This window comes from Lipomyces doorenjongii (genome assembly GCF_038497915.1).
Source record: "Lipomyces doorenjongii strain NRRL Y-27504 unplaced genomic scaffold V1508scaffold_15, whole genome shotgun sequence".
Taxonomy (NCBI): Eukaryota; Fungi; Ascomycota; class Lipomycetes; order Lipomycetales; family Lipomycetaceae; genus Lipomyces; species Lipomyces doorenjongii.
The window spans coordinates 264,596-284,248 of NW_027118082.1; the positions used below are offsets into that span (position 1 = coordinate 264,596).

Consider the following 19,653-nt stretch of genomic DNA (forward strand, 5'->3'; position numbering starts at 1 on the left):
AGTAATGATACGAATTCCGATGGTGCGAACGACGGCGAGGGTAATGTTGAGAAGACGGAAGATGCCACCGCACAAGGCGAACAGACACGATAAATGGCGGAAAAGGGTCAGCCGTTCGCAAAATCTTCTGCATGGACTTACATGCCTCTGGTCGGAATGAGGAGATGCTGTAGAGACGCGACGGCGATTATGTAAATCAGTACCTGAAGTAGACGACAGAAGTAAGGTATCGGTTGTAACCGCATGGAAATTATAAATGTCATAGATAGATCTATATGATATAGGGCAGCGTTGACGGCTAGTGGGCGTCACTGTTGAAGCATTTACGGCTGATTTAATAATAAATTGTCAGAAAATTGACTAATAAAGTTCACAGAAGATAATATTTATTGCTTTCGTTGTAGATCGACAGTTTGAGCTTGGGGACCGTTTGAGCTTGCGAACAGTTTGAGCTTGCGAACAGTTTGAGCTTGCGAACAGTTTGAGCTGGCGAACAGTTTGAGCTTTCAAACAGTTTGAGCTGGCGAACAGTTTGAGCTTGGGGAACGGCGAGGAGTAAGTGTGGTGGCTAAAGTTTGCAGCACCCCTCTGCGAGCGTCTAGAACGCCCAAACAGAAATTTGATATTATTGTTGCCAATTTTTTGATCGAAACTATTCGCCCACACGTTAATTATTCGCATATTCGATTCATTCTTGCACGATTGTAGACATGCGAGTGTAAGTTGTTAGCTAGCATCCTTGATTACATGCACAATTATCACTCGCGGTTCGTTGATTGCTGCCCACGGTAGTCCTACTGCGAAAGGTTACTCCTTACTCCGTCAGATACCACCTTGGCTGCGGTATACGAAGAGACGAAGCGTTCGTTCACAAAATTATGTACGCACGGAAGCTCCAGGTACTGGCGCTATCTGCAGTGATTATCGTGGGCTTGATTGTCTTATCACTGCCAAGGCAGCCACGGTTACTACTGCTCACGTATGGTGCACAGGAACAACAGGCACCGATACATCCTCCACCGAAGAATGTCGTCGGCGCGTTGGGACAGGTGTCGAATGAAGCTCTGGCGGGGCAGCCGACAGAGCGGGAACGTACAGCTGCGAAGGCAATGCGATTGAGCAAGATCAGGGGCAAGGCGAAAGACACATTGGAACCGAAAGGGATCAAGATCGTGCTGTTAACTGGGACTGATGGGAAGGGACATAATGGTGCAATTACGAACTTAATGGAGACAGTCGAAGCAAACAGGGAAGAATATTGCGCGTATCATGGTTGGTTTATATGTACTTGAGGGGAGTCCGAAACGCACTAACAAGATATAGGCTACAAGTACCAGTTCATGAATCTTACCAAGCACGTTACTCCTGACCGGCATCCAGTATGGGCTAAGATTCCTGCAATCCAAGAAGCGCTCGACCTGAATCCAACTGCCGAATGGGTGTGGTGGCTCGATACTGACGCGATTATCATGACGCCAGAAATAGATCTTGCGAGTCATGTGCTCAATCCCGACGCTTTGAAGAAAAGAATCGCCTGCGACAGGCCGATAAAGTTGCCAAATGGCAAGCCTTCTGGACTGAAAGTGTCATGTAATGTTGATGTTAACATGATTGACATAATCATCGGGCAGGATCACCACGGCGTTAACGCGGGCTCGATTCTAATTAGACGGAACGAATGGTCAATGGCATTCTTGGACATGTGGGCCGATCCTATGTACGTTAACCAGCGGTTTGAAAGGCAAGAGCAAGATGTTTTGGTAAGTATTATTCCCTCGAACGGGATTGGAACCGGATTAACGCCTGCTAGAATCACATAATTGTCAACCATCCGAAAATTCGTGAGCACGTTGGTATCGTCCCGCAGAGAGTAATAAATGCGTACTCTGTCGGTGGAGACGATATGGGCTGGGTGACAGGAGATTTGGTTGTGCATTTTGCTGGATGCTGGTGAGTTTATTCAAATTAGTGAAGCGATGATGATGCTAAGCGTGGGCAGGGTTAACAGCGATTGTAACGAACGATGGCAGGATTTTTGGAACAGACGACATGTCGTCAAATCCACCGGTTAAACCATGATATAACATCTCGTATTGTTTAGGATACTGAATTTTTGTGTCTCTTTTGAATTGGAGTGCAACGTTTTGGAGTTTGTTGAAGTTGGCTTCAGCAAGGACGTAGACTAGTATTTACACGGCAGATTACGAGTGTATGATAATATGAAGTGAATAGTTAACTGAACGTCGTATACCCTGTAGGATTCGATAATAAGCGAGCGGGCTGTTCAATTTGTAAGATTTGCCCTGTACCCTATCGAACGAGAGATTAATTGTGAACGGGGCTGCGCACAAGCTTCATGTTGCCCGGGCAGCCCCTGGATCGCACTTACCCTCTTCGTTCCTCTCTAAACTTTGGGACCGCCGTGCTGCAGCCCTCTACACAGCACTATGCACTCGTCTGCTTATCTATAACAACCAATTTGCTAGGTACGACCGTCTTCCGTCTACAGCGATATCCGGAAAGCGGTGTGGCAGTATCAGTATTGGCTCGAGTCTTCCATTTCCTGTGTGGCCTCATTGACCGCGTCTGCTCACCAGCAGCGAGTAAACGGATTTAACCTCGACCACATTTACGAGAAAGCCAAATGCCTGCAATGCGAATGCGAAAGTTCAAGGTACTCGGCGTGTTTGCGCTGGTCAGCATTTTCGCGGTGATTTACCTATCTGCTCCGTCCAAGGTGGACGGCATTCTTTGGGTGAATGGCGACATCACTTCTAGCATTAAGGAGCAGATACCAATAGTTAGCGATCCAGAGGCGAAGAGTGAGACTGATGCTGGCGAAAGTACGAGTGAGAGCCATACTGAATCGTCCACTGAATCGTCCACTGAATCTTCCACTGAATCGTCCACTGAATCGTCCACTGAATCGTCCACTGAATCGTCCACTGACACGAATACTGATGTGACGAGTGATACGGCTGCCGAAACGGCAAAAGAAGCTGGTACTGACAAAGTGACGGACAGCACCGACTCGGTTACGGACAACAATGCGAACACATCTTCGACTGCGAAGGTGGAAGAGGAGCATCACCAAGAGCAGCCGTCTGGTGCGACTGAGTCAGAGCCGAAACAGCAGACTACGGAGGCAGAGACCGAAAACGCAGGCGAGGATGCCGAATCTAAGGCTCACGCCGAGGAGCGAAGGAAGTGGCTGGCCGAGATCCAAAACAAAGCGCCCGATACTCTTGAGCCGAAGGGAAATAAGGTCGTTTTGTTGACAGCGTCCGATGGTAAGGGTCACAATGGCGAAATAGAAAATCTGCTTCAGATGGTAAATGAGAATCGTGAGGATTATTGCGCATTTCATGGTACGTGTGCTTCTTCATTTTAGTAATTTGAAGGACTGTTTAACTGATAACTCCAGGTTACACTTATCAATTCACCAACATCACCAAGTTCCACAACGATGATCGTCCACCGGTATGGTCCAAGATTCCTGCTATCCAAGAAGCATTTGAGCTCCACCCCGAGGCAGAATGGGTCTGGTGGCTTGACTCCGACGCTATTATCATGACCCCTTCACTTGACCTCGCACAGCATGTTCTAAATCCGGAAGCTATGAAAAAACGAATTGCGTATGATGCGCCGTTCATGTTGCCCAATGGCAAAGAATCTGGCTTCACTGTCAGCCGTGACCTTGATCTCTCAAAGGTCGATGTTGTCGTCTCGCAGGATCACAATGGTGTCAACGCAGGATCAATTCTCTTCCGACGAAGCGATTGGACGTTCGCGTTCTTGGACATGTGGATCGACCCGATGTACGTTGAGCGTCGATTTGACCGTTATGAACAGGATGCTTTAGTACGTAGCCGCCTATGTGTAGTGAAGTGAGGATATTGCTAATGGACTATACAGAACCACATCATTGTCAACCACCCCCGAATTCGGTCGCGCGTAGCTGTCGTTCCTCAGCGTGTCATTAACGCTTTCTCTGTTGGCGCTGACCATATGGGCTGGATGACGGGTGACTTGGTCGTTCACTTTGCAGGCTGTTGGTATGTGCCGTGTTTTCGGATTTCAATATGCAGTTGTTGGTTAATTTGCTGACGGGGATTTATTAGGGTCCAGAATGAATGTGACAAGCGATGGAAAGACTTCTGGTCCCGTCGCCAGGTTGTGCCCGCTACATCTGGAGCGACTGATTCTACCGAGTCGAAGACGGGATCAGGATCAGGTGCTGGCGCTGGAGAGGATGACCAGAGCGACGTCGAAGCAAAGCAGGAAATCAAGACCGCGCAGACGCACGACGAGCAGGAGAAAGAAACTGGTGCAGCGGAAGGTCAGTCTGCGGCTGGGGAGCCTAAGAAGGCTGAAGTAGAGGGTGAGCAGAGTCAGGAACGCCCTGTCGAGTCGACACCGGAGAACGAAAAGACGCAGGAGACTCCTGCCGAAGGCAAAGACGAGCAGACTCGAGAGACTCCATCTACAGTCGAAGTCGAAGGTGAACGGACGCAGGAGAATTCAGCTGACCAGAATGCTGAGAGTACAGGCCCTGGCGAGTCTCCTGCTTCTACGAGTATGTCAGTGGAGCATGAAGTGCAGTTGACGCAAGGGGAAGAGCAGCAACATACTGAAAGCGAACAGCAGCAGCCCGCAGATGCTCCACCTGCCGAAGATCAACAACCTACTGTCCCGAGCGAGCAAGCCGAGGGCGTGCAGGAGGCCGGATCACACGCCGAAGTCGAACAGCAACGAGATACCAAACCAGACGGTGAACAACAGCCGGAAAAACAATCAGAGGAAGAGCCACAGCAGAACGCTGAGGTCGACCATGATCAAACTCCATTGGCGGCCGACGAGAATCCGGAGGAAGCTCAAGTTCAGAGCACTGAAGCAGAAGCTGAGCATGAATCTCGACCTCCTACCGCAGAGTCAGATAAACAAACGGTAGAGCAACCGGTTGAGCACGTATCGGAGTCACCAAGTGACGGTCAAGAACAGGAACAGGAAGTTGAAGAGCAACACGTGCCGGAGGAGCAACACTCGCAAGATAAGGAGAATGGCCAGCAGCAGGTACTTGCCGATCAGCCGACACAAGAAGGTGCCGAGAACGCCGAGAACGCCGAGCAGCCTTCAACTGAGGGGCAGCCACAGCAATCAACAGAGGAGCCTACTGAGAAAGCTGCAGAACAGTCCGCTGGACAACCCGGTGAAGAACCACAACAGACGGAGCAGGATAAGGACGCTTCTGAGGAGCCACAACAGGCAGAGGATGCTGCATCTGAACATCCACCAGCGGCCGAAGAACAACAATCTCGAGAGCAACAGCCAGAAACTCCCGTCGACCAAGCTGCCTCCGACGAACATGCGGGTGACCAGCAGCTGCAGCCTGGGCCATCGGACACCGAACACCAAACTGGGGACAATTCGCAGGATGCCGATCCTGAGCATTAAACGGCATTGTTTTGAAATTTTTTCGCAGAGTTTTGTTATGAAAGTATTTGGGGTATGTGGTGGGGTTATACGTTGCCGGATTATTTATGTTTAAATGTGACTGTTATTTTCATGTGATGAATTAGAGTATGATGACGAGTAAAACGATTCCTGCATTGTATATATTATCGAGGATAAAGCTTCTTGCTGTTACGTGGATTTGTGGCTGGTACTTTTTTTTTTTGGGCGGAACATACAAATGTAGAGCATGCACTTAATGCGGAGTGATCTTTGACCATTATGGGCAAAGAAGTGACCCGCGAGGATGGTCACGGTAGAAGTTACTGATTGCCTATTCCAACAGAAGCGATTTGTTTCCAGCTCAAACGTGTGTATCCGCATTCCGGATGATTGAAGTAACAGAAAAACGCTCAAAGGATCTGTTGACAAAGTCAGGATGAACCCACCCACAATCATTTACCGGTATGGAAAAACGCAAGCATGGTTAAATTCACTGACATTGCGAAAGGATGGGGCGGCGTAGTGATGTTTGTCGGAGGAATGGAGGCTACTTAAACTCGCGTGGGTATGCTTGTGCTTGGCCTGTACCAGAGAGGGCTATTGAGAGCCTCTGCAGTGTGTTTATTTTGAAGCGGACGCCTAGTAAACATCGAAATATCATAAGTAGTTAATGACTTTTTATTATGACGTGATCGGGTTATGGGGCCACGCGATCGACACTGGGCCCTTTCAGTCATCAGGGTTAATGTATAAATAAGGTTTCAAAATGTCTCAAAGATGCGATTGATAAGATTACTCTCTTTGTCGTGTGCCGGTCAGTACATTTCTGCCCCATGATTTCCGGCTGGACGTAAAGATGATGATCAAAAATATTAAACTTTTTACGCAATGGGACTTGTAGTGAATTCACGTTTTGGTTAGCGCCATTAGAATCAGACCGAGTTAAACGCGCTTGTGGTTAGTGTGGGAACATGTTTTCTGCTAATCCAAACGTTAGGCCAGAATGAAAGTCGCACCACAGAGAATTTCAACGCAGCAATCCTTTGGTTTTAACTCTTTGTTCAGGAATTCCATCGATCCCTCATTAACAATGGACCGCGCGAACAGCACGGAGAAAGTATGGTAGCTTTTGTCAAACGAACAATACTGCCAGATTAGCGACGTCCGCACAAAGTTGCTTGCCACTGATGATTGACACAATCATGTGAACCAAACGCAATAAAATACAATCACCAAAGGAGTAGATGTAATGTTATTGTTCCTGTTTTAAATTGTATAAAAAAACTGCGATCAGTCGCGAAAGCGCACTCGAAACTGGTGAGCCAGAAGATCTTATAGACCGTAGTTCGACATAGTTACGAAGGTTGCTCGGATCAGAACATATCCACTGCAAAAATGTGGCGACAAGATAGCGTTCGAAGCGTACATCTCTCGGCTTGCTAATCGTATTCGGCATTAAGGGAGTGGCAGCCAAAGTCCAAGGTCTGCATAAGACGCCTCTCTCTTGTGTCTCCAGTAATCCGGACTATAAATGAGGGCCTTGTACTGAGTCGGGAAGGTAGGGCTTCTAGAACGTGTCCCGTTACGAAAAGATTATTCATTTCAGCGTCGGAAGAATTGCCAGTAAGTGGTATATAACATCTCGAATGACGTGAAGCAGAATTTCTGGCAAGCATTTAAGCATGTGATGATGGTCTACTACAATGGCATTAATAACGGGGGCAAGGCCAGATCGTCCAGTTCCTGCATCGGATGATGAATCAGCCTTGATGGTAGTGAATATGACGGATGTCCCGTCACAAAATGCGGCGTCCGAGGCGCTTACCCCAGCAGGCTAGGTAGGCTGACTCCTACCGGGGTTTAGAAACCTGATGGCGTGAGCATGGACGCAGCGACTTATGCCTGTCAATTAACAGAAATTGAATTATTAATGATCTTATTCATGAATGTTATGGAAGAAGATAGTCTACTGTCCAGGACCCCAACGAGTAGTCCCCAGATAACTCGTGTTATCCACATGGGGCAATTCTGACAGTTCAGGGTTCGGGGTGCATGATCCATTTGGCTTTGTAGATCGCGTTATCGATAAAAGCGCTGGTAGAGTAGGTTGAGAGACAGACATACCGCACATTGATCGTCCCCGTAAAAAGACAGTACTTTATGCTATGATGCAATAGGCATCCGCCTTACGAGAAGCGTTTAGTGCCTCGGAGCCATGTCAAGTTTTGCCACTTCTTAGGTTGGGGAGCGCAATTTAATGATGCGGCTATTATTGTGCCGCACTCAACACGCGGTTGCTACGCGCATCAACTGCGGAAAGCTATTCACGCGTATCTCTATTATGTAGGATTTGCACGCGACACGAAACCAATTAAGGCAAAAGAGGACGTGATACCCTCCAGCTAGTCCCCGATTCGGTCTTCGCCGTGAACCTGTGGGCCTGGGCACGACGCGAGGCAAAGCCGCTAATCATCTTTGAACCGAGATGCTGCGCGGCAGCGGTCCTAAGCCGAACGTGTTTGCCACTCTTGTCGTGGTGCATTTACACGGACATAGTGGCTGATAACATGTGCCGTGGAATTGCCGACGAGGGTACACTGACACCACGTTTAACAGGTCGAGAATGAGAGCTATTTGTCACAGGATGGCATGCCCTAACAGCCGATTTCTCCAGCCACCGCACTTGAGCGAAAGCGGAAGTTATGCCCCTAAGTCCAGAAGCAGATTTCCGAAAGGGGCTAGTGCCGATATAATATGTAGTGGCAATATTGAATCACTTCACGCTTCGGCAAGGGGCGGCCGTTGTTGGCGGCTGCTGCGAGTTGGTCGATAGTCTGGCCAGAATTTGCATAGCTGTGGAGTGACGGTGCACTTGCGGCTCCCAGCTAAGGAGTGCTGTTGGCACTTTGACACATATGCCAAGCGTCATTAATCATCAGAGCGGTCTGGGTCGCGAAGAGTAATCCTAACAATCTCGATCGCGTGCGCAGAGCCGAAAGTAGACTAGTGTCCAGCTTACCGCGGCACAAACTCAGCGAGTTCTTATCTGCGCTTTGGTCACCTCCCTCACCTCCCTGTCCTCTTTATTTACCAGCTATTGCCCGTTTTTCGATCTTCCCCCTTTTCTTCTTTTCACACACTTAAGTTCTGTCATTCGTGTCGATCACATTTCCCATTATTCCAGTGGCTTTTCGATACTACAGCAACTACACTAGCAGCAATGGGCTTCTTCATCGACAAAATCCCTACTCCTCTGTCGCCTAATCGTGATGGTGACTTCATCAAGGATGGCACTGGTTTCAGCAGAATTTTTGTGCCAACCTACAATGCTGTGCTAGGTGCCATCTTCCTTCTTCTTACTGCGGGTTACTTCTATAGTCTTCACTTTAGCAAGCCCCATGGTGAGAAGCAGCCCCTTCTTGGTAACAGCGCCAAGGGCCCTACCAAGGCCACCCTCTACTATCGTCGTTTTCGATCTATTCTCCTGTACCAGCCCCAGGGTCGGTACGCCGAGTCGTATGGCACTATGGCTGTCATCGCGTCCTACCTTGGCTTGAACACTTTATACCTTTTCGTCAACAGTACGTTATAGTGATAATTATTACTGTCTGGTGCACCGTCTAATTTGTTGTATAGACTCGACCCGCCATGTCACTATTTTTGGTGACCGACTTGGTCTCCTGGCTGTTGTCAACATGCCCATCCTCTTCCTCCTTGGCGCGAAAACTGGTCTTCTCGTTCAGTGGACTGGCTGGTCTCATGAAGGTTATAACATTCTTCACCGTCATGTCGGTCGTGTTGTTTGCACTGCTGCCGTCCTCCACGTCTTCTTTTACTCTCTGGCCTGCCCCATTGAGGTTATGGTTCACGTCACGACTATTTTCGTTGCTCTTCTCGCCGTCATCGGTTTCTTTTTGATTTTGATTTCGTCGATCGCTCCTCTGCGTGCGAAGACCTATGAGCTTTTCCTCTTGCTCCACGTTTACGGTGTCGTTGCCATCCTTCCTCTTCTTTACTTCCACTTCGAGCGTGTCCGTCCTTACGTCATCACTTCAGCTGTTATCTTCCTCTGGGACAGAATCAACCGATTCCGTAACGCGCAGCACGTTATTGCTCACACCACTATTCTTTCCGGCAACACCGTTAAGCTTTCCCTTAACGTAAACTCCACCACCCGTGAGATTCACTGGAAGACGGGACAGTACGTCTACGTCTCGATCTCCTCTCTCGCCAAGCAGCAGGCTCATCCCTTCACCATTGCTTCGCCTCCTAACCCCAACACTCTGGACCTCATCATCCGCGCCCGCAAGGGTTTCTCGAAGTCGCTCTTCCTCTCTGAGGCTCCTGAGCACAAGGTTACCTTCCATGGTCCGTATGGTTCTCCACCAACTTTCGAGGGATGTGACCGTGTTATCCTAATGGCTGGTGGTGCTGGTATTTCGTACGCTTATCCTGAGGCTATTGAGCTGGCTTCTTCCACTGGTCACTACGCCGCTGCCAACCCTGAGGTTGACTTCCTATGGGTTGTTCCTTCCCGAGACTTCTCCTCGTGGGTTGATCTTAAGGAGGACTACAACGTTGACTTCAAGGTCTGGGTTACTGCAGAGCAGGGCCGTCCCGATATCAAGAAGTATGTCAAGGATAGCATTATCGCTGCTGGCCCTGGTGCCCGTGTCGCCGTTGCTGTCTGTGGTCCCGCTCCTCTTGTCCGTGACTCGAGAAACGCGTGCTCTGAGATGCTCTGGGAGGGCAACAACGTTGTCTTCTATTCGGAGAACTTCGGTTGGTGATTGCATTTTCATCAAATTGCTCATATTATTTTTTATTTAATTGTGCTTTTTGATATAAAGGATGGTTTGAATGTTTTCTTGTTTTTGATGCATGGGGTTTTGAACGGTGCGAAGGCATTACAATGCGGAGTTCATTATTTTCTTGTACATTGGTCAGTCCTTCATTTCGATGTGGTTTGGAATTTGGGTCATTTTTTATTTCTTTTCGATTTCGGGGTTGTACAAGGGGTTTTTTCGATAAATTAGGATGTGTACACGAGTCTATGTTTTATATTTTGGTGCTTATAGACTTTTATGCTTTGTTATCGATGGAGGAGGACGAACGAAGAGGCTTTAGAATCTTCAAATACAATTGGATGAAGAAAAGTGGCTAAGAAGGTTAATGTTTATTTTCTTTATTAATTCTGCACAGATTTTTCATTATCGATTAGGATAGATTGGGCTAGCATTGTATTTTTATCATCGCGCGCGTGTTAATGGTTTGCTTTGGCAGTTTCGATTTCAATGGAAAATTTATTCTGAAGGTATATAAATTATTCTATCATTTTTATTTTTTCAATCTGTAGATGAGATATCATTTTGTTACACGCGCGCGAAGTTAATACCAATTTTATTTTTGAATAGGGTTTATTATACCTTGTGCTAGTTAATTGAATTATGATACGTTTGAATACCGCTGCTATTGGTTGATGTTAGTGAATTATGTACGAGTTTTAACTGATAGTTGTGCTGGTGGTTCTCGAAAAATCCGAAATCAAAGCGAGATCGTGAGAGTGTGAAAAGAAATCACACAGATGCCATGTTTGATGATGATTGCGTTCAGAAATAGTCTTTTGTGACCTTGTCTGTATGTTCAAAGGTCGTGGATACTGACTGATGTGTTCTGTCAAACTATTTTTGGCTTCGATGGTCGGCTCTAGATCGGCCAGAGGGGGGCTTGTCGGAAGCCACGGGAAGGCCGCAGTCACAGTTGCGGTCTCGATTGCCCTTTTCGCTGGCAAGTGGAACCACTTATTATTTGTTCGAACCAGTTCGTGTCGTGCGAGGGATAGGGTTGATCGGAGAACGGGACATCGCGGACACCAACGAAAACTACACCTCTCGGACAAAGACGCAAAAAAAGTACCAATGTCCGGCCAAGACACAAACTGATACTCGAACTTCTAGCATGACGTAGTCGTGTGGTGCCTCGACGTCAAGTGCAAGGTGATGTGCTGTTAATGTAACATTCGACACCGCTGACAACGATGAAGCGGAGGAAACTAGAGCCCGAAATAGGGACTAGTCGGAATAATGCAGTGTAATTTAACATACCACTCGGGCATTTACACTCTGTTTCGATACTTAGGGGAAATATTGACAACCTTCTGACGGAGAAGGACCATCGAGACATAGAGGCCATGCGTTCTTCCCTTGTATATGCGAAATAAATCCACGTCACTAATTAAATCCCAACCCCCTTTTTTGATTGAAAAAGCCGATGTATTAGTAACTATATACATTAGGGGCTGAAAACCAATTGCACATGTAACCCAGAGTCCTATAGATGACTGCTATGTATACAAGATGAATATAAGTGTAGTACAAGCTATGTAAATGCAAAAAAAACAAAAAGAAAAGAGGAGGAAATAAAGCCGAAGGCGCCAGCACCAACTGCCTGCCAGGGTCCGGAGGCTATAACAGCAACCCAGGCAGCCCGCCACCAGAGAGGACCATCCACGTTCGAAACGACGACGATAAAGAGCGGGCTGGGGGGCAACTACCCGGGGAGGGAACGGAGAAGTTAGCACCCAGCGCGATGCAGAAGCTAAGGGGAAACTGGCTGACTGGAATTGATCATGCGAATTTATAGTTTATTAGATATTCATAAGGTGCGCAAGTGGCCAAGTGGAATTTATTTGCGTTCGTGGTTTAGCGGTAAAATTCGTCGTTGCCATCGACGAGCCCCCGGTTCGACTCCGGGCGGACGCAATTTTTGTCGAACTAGTTGTTAGTCGCATTTTTGGTTACTGATAATATTGTATTCGCAGAAGAATTTTGCATCACAGAGTTGAGGGGATTTGTCGGCGAAGTTGAGTGTTTGCACACGTTACAGCTGCTGTATCTTTAGAGTTTTGTCTGGGGCTCAGGGGAGGTTCGATGACTCACGATAAGTGTTCTGTACCCATTCGATGATATGTCAGTCAGATACCAAAACTGGTCAAACGTCTGAAAATACTGAAACTGAGAGATAACTCTGATATCTCTTAGCGCGTGGCTAATGATTGATAAGACGACTAGGGACTGATTAATTTTACGTCAGCTTCAGACTTAAAAGCTATGATTTGCAATTCAAACTCTCTGCTGACACATGCTTACCCTACTGCGCATGAGGGCAAGGGCCTACTAGACTTTGTGCTTGAGATGTCGCCAGACTCAAATCTTCTAGTCTGACCGAGGCTTGCCGATACTTGACAGCTGCTCGTAATACAATTATTTGCATATTACACAATGTTTACAGGCATCGTTGAAGCAATTGGCAGTAGGCATTACATTGAGATATTGATGTGCAGATTCAATATGGTCTAATGATGGATTTTAGCCGTCAAGGAGTTTATCGAGACTGATACTTCCGATGTCGGTGGATACGGCAGTTCGATTGTCATCACTGATTGCCCGCTCATTCTCGAAGACGCGCACTTGGGCGACAGTATCGCTGTTAATGGTATGTCCATATTCCTTGGCAATTGATTGATATATAATGGAGGACTGGCTGACGAGATGGCAGGTACATGCGTGACCATCACTGACTTTAACTCCACCGACTTCAAAGTCGGTGTCGCGCCCGAAACTCTTCGACGCACGAACCTGGGCGACCTGCGTCCCGGCCACAAAGTCAACCTCGAGCGCGCAGTTGCGGGCCACGTTCGTTTCGGTGGACACTTTGTGCAGGGCCACATTGACACCACCGCGACCATTCTGTCTATCACACCGGACGGCAACGCGAAGACTTTTTGGTTCCAGCCTCTGGATTCGTCTGTTTTACGATTCGTTGTCGAGAAGGGGTTTATTGCTGTCGATGGCGCTAGTTTGACGGTTATTGATGTTGACGAGACCGTACGGAAGGCGTTCTCCGTCATGCTGATTTCATATACGCAGGAGAAAATTGTGACATCAAAGAAGCAGGTCGGCGATACAGTGAACATTGAGGTCGACTTGATGGGTAAATTGCTGGAGAAGCAGGTTACTCTTCAGATCGAGAATCAATTGAAGGGACAGCTCAGTTCGACTTTGGGCGGCCTCGTTGAGAAGATTGTCGACAGCAAATTGCGGCAGCTAAAGTAGAGTTTAAAATATTTGATTAGTTACTTCGTCTTGGCGTTCGTGAAGTTGTTCTTGGCAATCGCTTGGGGAATTTAAAAAATTTGGATTGTTGCGTTAATGATGTTTTTATTATTTATTAATAATTGCCTCAATAGAGATCTTTTCTGCGTTATACGTCTGCCTTAGCTCTCCTCTTTATCCATATCATCCGTGCGTCTCCTCTTGCCTCTTGCACTACTAATCCCCTCCGTCTTGCGATTCCGCCTCTTAGCGTGCAACTGCTTCATCTCATTCACAGCTTCTCTTTGTGCCTCGCCAACTCGTTCGCTAAGTAACATAACAGCTTCTTTATCAATCGGGTACTCGTCAAGCTTCTTGCCAAGAACGCCTTCTATCCGTAGGTACAGCTCCAAATCATACTGTGTCACAAGTGACAAACTTTTACCAGCGCGCCCAGCACGCGCTGTTCGTCCGACGCGGTGGATGTACGCTTTCGAGTCGGTCGGTATGTCATAATTCAACACGCAATCCACGGTCGGGATATCGAGCCCTCGAGCGGCGACGTCGGTTGCGACCAGTATCGACCGCGCGCCAGACTTGAATTTGCTTAGCGCGCCTAGGCGGGAGGACTGAGACATTTGACCATGAAGCGGGACAGCAGGAAAGCCTAGATTTCGGAGTAGGATCGCGATACGCTCCGTGTCGTTGCAGGTGCGTGCAAAAATGATCATGGACTGGCCAGCCATATCGTTGACGAGGTAGACAAGGTATGTATCTTTATGCTTGAATGGGAAAAAGAGGTAGGATTGTAACAGGGTCTTGACTGTCTCGTATTTCGTTGACACGGCCACACGGACGGGATTTGAGAGCGACGCACGCTGAAGCTTTTCAACTTTGGACGTCATTGTCGCGGAGAACAAGAGCGTCCGTCGCTCAACCGGGATGAGTAGCAGCAGCTTGTCGAGAATTGGACCGAAATCCATGTCAAGTAGCCGATCAGCTTCGTCCATGACAAGGTACTTCAACCCACGTAGACTGAATCCTTTGGTGTGCTCGAGATGATCCATGAGACGACCAGGAGTGGCGACGACAACGTGTGGTTTCTTACCGAGTGCGACGGCTTGAGACATCATGTCCATGCCGCCGACGATAACCGCACAGCGGAGACCAATTACAGAGCCTAGTGCTTCGAACTGTTCCGAGATCTGATACGCTAACTCACGCGTTGGCGCGAGCACACATGCAAACAATGGTTGCGGCTTCTCCCAGAGAGCTTGATAATGCGTTAGCATCTTCATCTACACATTTCTGGTTGTCCTACCTTGTAGAATTGGGATCGCAAAAGCAGCAGTTTTGCCGCTACCAGTCTGGGCAAGACCAATAACATCGCGACCTTCAAATACGCTATTAGCACATCTTGTAAGCCTTCTGTATACTGCGAATGTACCTTCCATGGCCAACGGAATAGATTGCTGTTGAATCGGTGTTGGTTTCTTAAACTTTAGATTCTTACAGGCCTCGCATATCGGTGCAATGACGCCCTATAACTCCGACATCAGCATCATCCTCTATTTTCCGTACCAATATTGACTTGATAAATGCACTTACTAGGTCCTCGAATGATTCAATTTCCTGCTCCGACAACTGCTCTGCTCCCGGCAACTCGACTTCTTCCAACTTATCATCTTGGACTTTCTGCTTATTCGCCATCTTTCAGTACGGAATCTACTAAAGTCAAGCTAACCAAGTATTCGATGTCCGCTTCAGATGGAGTTTTCTTCGTTATCGTATAACAAGGTGGTCAGAAGATAAAACTCCCATCTATTTATTTGGGAATTTTTTTTTCCTCCCAAGGCTAGCGAGGGGAAAAACCAATCTCCCAACGCACATCGATGAGGCCCAAACTTTTTTTTTGGCTTGGGAAAATAATTTTCGATCTTTCCAACTTCTTGATTGCACGACAATTTAAGTGAACGCATTTAGAAATAGAGAAATAGGATCCGGTTTTTATCCGAGACAGTTTATTTGAATATGGCGAAACGAAGGGTACGTGTCTCGTATTAGGCCAAATGTAGAATACTAACAAGAAGCTTACAGCATAAGAAAAGGACCCATGTCCCGCAACCGAACCCAGCAGAAGCGCACATTCCACAATCAATGGTCCTTCGCATTGGCGGATCGAGCGTCGGCGTTAGTTTATCGCAACTGGTGCATGACGTTCGGATGATCATGCAACCTCACACCGCTGTCAATCTACGAGTATGTCCATTGCATGTATTGTCATTGTGAAAGATGAAGCTAATAATGCCACCTAGGAACGAAAGGCGAACAAACTGCGCGATTATTTATCCATGACGGGACCGCTAGGTGTCACTCATCTCCTCATGTTCTCCAAAACCCAGAGCAACGAGACATCACTCCGAATAGCACACACTCCGCGCGGTCCAACCATCCATTTTAGAGTGCAGTCATACTCTCTCTGCAAGGATCTCCGACGCGTACAAAAGCATCCGCGGATGCCGGACACGGAACTCCATACGCCGCCGTTGCTTGTTCTGAACGGGTTTGCAGCCCCGGCGAGCGCGAGTACGGCGACTGCGAAGGCGCATTTGACTCTACTGACTTCCATGTTTCAGAATATGTTTCCGGCAATTACTGCTAGCACTGCGGCATTGAAAAAAATTAAGAGGGTCATGCTTGTTAATTTTGAGCAGGAGACGGGCGAATTGGATGTGCGTCATTACCTGATTTCGACAAAGACGTTGGCGAGAAGAGGTGCGGTTTCCGCTCCAGTGATGAAGGTCAAGAAAGAGGAGGATCAGGATGACGACTTTCTCAGGCCTGCTGACGATAACGACGACGACGCGATTGATGATCGAGATATGGAAGATGACGACGACGAGGATGAAGACCACGACGGCGATGACGACGATGACGACGAAGACGTCGACGAGGATCGGTTCCTGCCACACGCTCCGTCCGCCACCGCACGCGTAAAGCTGCAAAAACTCCTCGCATCGAAAAAGAGACTATCCAAGAAAATCCCAAATCTCGGCAAAACAAATGACATCGCTGACTTCCTTCTCCGCGACGATGCGGGCGAAATGAGTGCTGTGACGAGTGAATCAGAGCCCGAAGACGATGACATGTTTGACGGCTCGGTACTCCACGACTCAAGAAATCGAGGCCCATCTAGACCTGAGAAAAAGGCTGTCAAATTGATTGAGCTCGGACCCCGTATGAAGCTGAAGTTGGTCAAGATCCAGGAAGGCGTGTGCGAGGGCGATGTTTTATATCATGCGTATAAAAGCAGTGCAAAGTCAGAGTCTAAAACGTAGTTATTGTGTGTAAGTTATGAATTGGTTTAGCAGGGGAGCATATGATTGTATATACTGATAAATGGTACAACTTGGTTTGCATGAGAAAGCGATATGGTGTTGTAGACCGCATATTTTAAAACAGGATGGCTCTATTATAATACACAGGCAAAAATGCAATATCCAGTCACTGCTGCCATAACAAGATATGGACTAACCAAATGCAACAAATATGGAAACCCGACTCCCAAAATACCTTACAAACTTTTAAAAACCCTTGTAGCATATTTTATATGACATCAACGAGTCAATTACTCGACGGATAATCCGTTTCGTTTCCGCTTGGGTATCCTGAAGACAGGGATATCGGCGCTCATATCAAAATTCGCAAGCCAGCTGGCGCCCCACATCCACGCGCGCTCAGGAGCATCCTCGTCAATGTATATGCCGCTGCATTTGTCCACAAGATTATTGAATTCCGGCGGCAGGAATCCTGAGTTTCGGCGGGACCAGTCTGAGAGGGCTTGTTCCGAAACGGAAAATTGGAGGACTTTCATTTGCGTGGTGACGATGATCAAAGAGTCGTTGTCGGGGCAGAATTTGACAACGGACGGAGTGGAAGAGATGCGTGGTAGGTTCCAGTAGATGGATTGATTCGGCCAGTCGTAGGCGACAACAGAGCCTGAGATGGTCGAGACGACAAAGTACTTGCCATCGCTCGAGAACGCGAGATGATTGATATTGTCTAAATACGGCAGCGCCTGTTTGAGCTCACTCTTTCCTTCTGTTCGCTTCCCTGTGTATGGAAGCTCGCGTAGTTTATCCTGCTTGGCGATAGAGTAAATGAATATCTCGTTCTCCGGGCTGACAAGAACAAGGTGCTTGCTGCTTGGATCGAAGCTGAGTATACTGCACCCTTGCTCAACAAGTGCTGGGAAAAAAATTTTCTTAACCTTGAAAGCGGCGCCCTGTTTTGATGGCAGCAGGAGAAATAGCTTTGTCTGAGCATTTGTGGCTACAGCAATGTACTTTGCATCTGCAGAGAGTGCCACGTGAGTGATATTCTCATCATTCTATCGAATTGTTAGTCTATAAACTCCTGTCCAGAGAATTACAAGTACTAACATTAAGAGTCAAGGACGCTACTAGCCGCTTGTTCTTGCCGTCGAAGTTCGCTTCCGCTAAACTATCGAACTGTTCCAATGCCCATATCTTCACCTGATTGTCCGAGTACAGAGCAATTATTCGCCGTCCACCAACACTATGGACATAGTGCCTTTGAGGAGAGACTGGAATCTTTCTAAACACGCCGTCGATAAAGTTGTCAACCGAGTTGATAACGATCGACCTTTCTACTCCACCGGAGATTAAATAGTTTGAAGCTTTAGACTCGTAGCTTACTAGTGCACGAATATCCTGTGCGTGTAATAATCGGCTTGACATGTTTGCCCACCGGCGGAGCTTGTTGTCGACGATTGAATATCTGACAATTTTGCGGTCGACGCCAGCAGAAAATACTGTGTCTGCAGCCTGCGCGGAGTTAGCTTCAGATTATACGTATCAATGTCTAACAAACTGACCTGATTGCTAGCGAGACATAGCACATCCGCCTCATGTACTTTAAAACTTTGCAACAGCGAGAAATGCGCAGCATCCCAAAATTTGACGCTACCGGTCGAATCACCACTCACAATGGTCTTACCGTTAGCAAGCACCACAACGGACCACACGAGAGTTTCCTCGCCCTGGGCTTTATCAACTCGCATGGTACCAATAATTCGCCCGACCACGCCTTCTCTGCTGGTAGCAATACCGTTAGGTTTACCGACATCCTCGGCGGCGACGGCAGTCCAGATTCTTATGCGCCCATCCGCGCAACCGCCGATTACCTGGGTATTCCCGCGCCATGCAATACTCAATACTCTCGATTTCTGTCGCTGTAAAATGCGAAGAGGCATCATGACGCCTCTGCCGCCGGCCACATCGAAAATAACGACTGATCCGTCGTCGCAGCCGGCCGCGATCTTCGTTCCGTCAGGCGACGATGAGATAGACCACACGATTCCTGCATTGCAATCGCAGTGATCGAGCGGTAATCCAGATTGCAGGTCCCACTCAGTCAAGACGGTCGACCCACCGATAGAGAATAATCGCAGATCAGTGCCAGATTGCGTCCACGCGAGCCCTTCGATCGAGCGATTTCGCCCACCCTTCAAAGTCTGACATGAGTCAGTAAAAACCCGTCCATAATTTCCGTATCTCAAAACGAAAGAGAGCAAAATTTGGACTCACCAGTTCATGAACCCAACTAGATCGCGGATTCCAAATCTCAATGTCGCCATTGGCGCGGCCAACAGCTAATCGCAATGTCCTAGGCGCGTACTTGTCTGGAGTAACAGACGCATGACTGAATGCGAGCGCCGTTATAGAATGAGATGTATAGTCGAGAATCTTACACCGGCGAAAATCCATTTTTCTGAGGGCTGTAAATTATATGAATTTAACCGAAATATGGGCAATGCACAGCTGCCTTATGGGCAAGTAGAACCAGGCAGGCCCCGTAGAAACAAATTTCCAAAGCACGTCGTTTCTTAAAGAAAAAAAAAGCTCGTCTAGATTGTAGTTACTGATCGTCCGAATATATCAGATTTCGCAGTACGTCCACGGTACGAGTCAGCTTGAACTTCAAATCCCGGTAACTCTGAAAAAAAAAAATTTATTCAGCGCATTATCAAGAAAGTTTCAATTGGGAGAATGAGCGATGATGGCCGGGTGGAGAAGGGTATTTG

General features: G+C 47.7%; 7 protein-coding genes and 1 non-coding gene across 8 annotated transcripts; 6 read left to right on the plus strand and 2 right to left on the minus strand.

The window, feature by feature from the left end:
- Positions 1-878: 878 nt before the first annotated feature.
- On the plus strand, positions 879-2,072 carry V1508DRAFT_396587 (galactosyl transferase GMA12/MNN10 family-domain-containing protein; the record flags this gene model as incomplete). Its single annotated transcript, XM_066938109.1, has 4 exons — positions 879-1,272; positions 1,324-1,760; positions 1,811-1,950; positions 2,000-2,072. 4 exons carry the CDS (start codon positions 879-881, stop codon positions 2,070-2,072), a joined length of 1,044 nt encoding a protein of 347 aa, XP_066796836.1.
- A 343-nt stretch (positions 2,073-2,415) lies between these two features.
- On the plus strand, positions 2,416-4,343 carry V1508DRAFT_66556 (galactosyl transferase GMA12/MNN10 family-domain-containing protein). The gene is made up of 3 exons (XM_066942994.1): positions 2,416-3,368; positions 3,425-3,861; positions 3,916-4,343. The coding sequence occupies exons 1-3, from the start codon at positions 2,645-2,647 to the stop codon at positions 4,105-4,107; spliced, it is 1,353 nt and encodes a 450-aa protein (XP_066796837.1). The 5' UTR covers positions 2,416-2,644; the 3' UTR covers positions 4,108-4,343.
- Positions 4,344-8,674: 4,331 nt separating this feature from the next.
- Positions 8,675-10,694, plus strand: V1508DRAFT_445330 (FAD-binding domain-containing protein; the record flags this gene model as incomplete). Its single annotated transcript, XM_066942412.1, has 2 exons — positions 8,675-9,035; positions 9,091-10,694. The coding sequence occupies 2 exons, from the start codon at positions 8,675-8,677 to the stop codon at positions 10,242-10,244; spliced, it is 1,515 nt and encodes a 504-aa protein (XP_066796838.1). The 3' UTR covers positions 10,245-10,694.
- A 1,450-nt stretch (positions 10,695-12,144) lies between these two features.
- Positions 12,145-12,215, plus strand: V1508DRAFT_t35. Its single transcript has one exon. It is a non-coding gene; the product is annotated as a tRNA-Gly (tRNA).
- A 469-nt stretch (positions 12,216-12,684) lies between these two features.
- On the plus strand, positions 12,685-13,721 carry V1508DRAFT_414710 (uncharacterized protein). Its single transcript, XM_066939962.1, has 3 exons — positions 12,685-12,765; positions 12,826-12,948; positions 13,012-13,721. The coding sequence occupies exons 1-3, from the start codon at positions 12,735-12,737 to the stop codon at positions 13,566-13,568; spliced, it is 711 nt and encodes a 236-aa protein (XP_066796839.1). The 5' UTR covers positions 12,685-12,734; the 3' UTR covers positions 13,569-13,721.
- Positions 13,657-15,375, minus strand: V1508DRAFT_414712 (P-loop containing nucleoside triphosphate hydrolase protein). The gene is made up of 4 exons (XM_066939963.1): positions 15,156-15,375; positions 14,995-15,088; positions 14,869-14,940; positions 13,657-14,820 (listed from the first exon to the last, which is right to left on the minus strand). The coding sequence occupies exons 1-4, from the start codon at positions 15,255-15,257 to the stop codon at positions 13,730-13,732; spliced, it is 1,359 nt and encodes a 452-aa protein (XP_066796840.1). The 5' UTR covers positions 15,258-15,375; the 3' UTR covers positions 13,657-13,729.
- A 48-nt stretch (positions 15,376-15,423) lies between these two features.
- V1508DRAFT_414714 (Brix domain-containing protein) lies at positions 15,424-17,062 on the plus strand. The gene is made up of 3 exons (XM_066939964.1): positions 15,424-15,593; positions 15,645-15,806; positions 15,863-17,062. The coding sequence occupies exons 1-3, from the start codon at positions 15,579-15,581 to the stop codon at positions 16,883-16,885; spliced, it is 1,200 nt and encodes a 399-aa protein (XP_066796841.1). The 5' UTR covers positions 15,424-15,578; the 3' UTR covers positions 16,886-17,062.
- V1508DRAFT_414715 (quinon protein alcohol dehydrogenase-like superfamily) lies at positions 16,989-19,579 on the minus strand. Its single transcript, XM_066939965.1, has 4 exons — positions 19,157-19,579; positions 18,445-19,083; positions 17,990-18,394; positions 16,989-17,937 (listed from the first exon to the last, which is right to left on the minus strand). Exons 1-4 carry the CDS (start codon positions 19,334-19,336, stop codon positions 17,176-17,178), a joined length of 1,986 nt encoding a protein of 661 aa, XP_066796842.1. The 5' UTR covers positions 19,337-19,579; the 3' UTR covers positions 16,989-17,175.
- Positions 19,580-19,653: the final 74 nt, after the last annotated feature.

What these genes read in the sequence shown, in the direction of transcription:
- V1508DRAFT_414712 (XM_066939963.1), bottom strand. Translation starts at nt 15,257, where the DNA reads ATGGCGAATAAGCAGAAAGTCCAAGATGATAAGTTGGAAGAAGTCGAG. An exon ending in TTGAATCATTCGAGGACCTA is followed by an intron (nt 15,089 to 15,155) that starts GTAAGTGCATTT and finishes TCGGAGTTATAG; the next exon opens with GGCGTCATTGCACCGATATG. An exon ending in TATTCCGTTGGCCATGGAAG is followed by an intron (nt 14,941 to 14,994) that starts GTACATTCGCAG and finishes GCGTATTTGAAG; the next exon opens with GTCGCGATGTTATTGGTCTT.
- V1508DRAFT_66556 (XM_066942994.1), top strand. Translation starts at nt 2,645, where the DNA reads ATGCCTGCAATGCGAATGCGAAAGTTCAAGGTACTCGGCGTGTTTGCG. An exon ending in GGATTATTGCGCATTTCATG is followed by an intron (nt 3,369 to 3,424) that starts GTACGTGTGCTT and finishes TGATAACTCCAG; the next exon opens with GTTACACTTATCAATTCACC. An exon ending in GTTATGAACAGGATGCTTTA is followed by an intron (nt 3,862 to 3,915) that starts GTACGTAGCCGC and finishes TGGACTATACAG; the next exon opens with AACCACATCATTGTCAACCA.
- V1508DRAFT_414714 (XM_066939964.1), top strand. An exon ending in ACACCGCTGTCAATCTACGA is followed by an intron (nt 15,807 to 15,862) that starts GTATGTCCATTG and finishes AATGCCACCTAG; the next exon opens with GAACGAAAGGCGAACAAACT.
- V1508DRAFT_414715 (XM_066939965.1), bottom strand. Translation starts at nt 19,336, where the DNA reads ATGGATTTTCGCCGGTGTAAGATTCTCGACTATACATCTCATTCTATA. An exon ending in CTAGTTGGGTTCATGAACTG is followed by an intron (nt 19,084 to 19,156) that starts GTGAGTCCAAAT and finishes GACTCATGTCAG; the next exon opens with ACTTTGAAGGGTGGGCGAAA. An exon ending in TATGTCTCGCTAGCAATCAG is followed by an intron (nt 18,395 to 18,444) that starts GTCAGTTTGTTA and finishes AACTCCGCGCAG; the next exon opens with GCTGCAGACACAGTATTTTC.
- V1508DRAFT_414710 (XM_066939962.1), top strand. Translation starts at nt 12,735, where the DNA reads ATGTTTACAGGCATCGTTGAAGCAATTGGCA. An exon ending in CATCGTTGAAGCAATTGGCA is followed by an intron (nt 12,766 to 12,825) that starts GTAGGCATTACA and finishes GATGGATTTTAG; the next exon opens with CCGTCAAGGAGTTTATCGAG. An exon ending in CGACAGTATCGCTGTTAATG is followed by an intron (nt 12,949 to 13,011) that starts GTATGTCCATAT and finishes ACGAGATGGCAG; the next exon opens with GTACATGCGTGACCATCACT.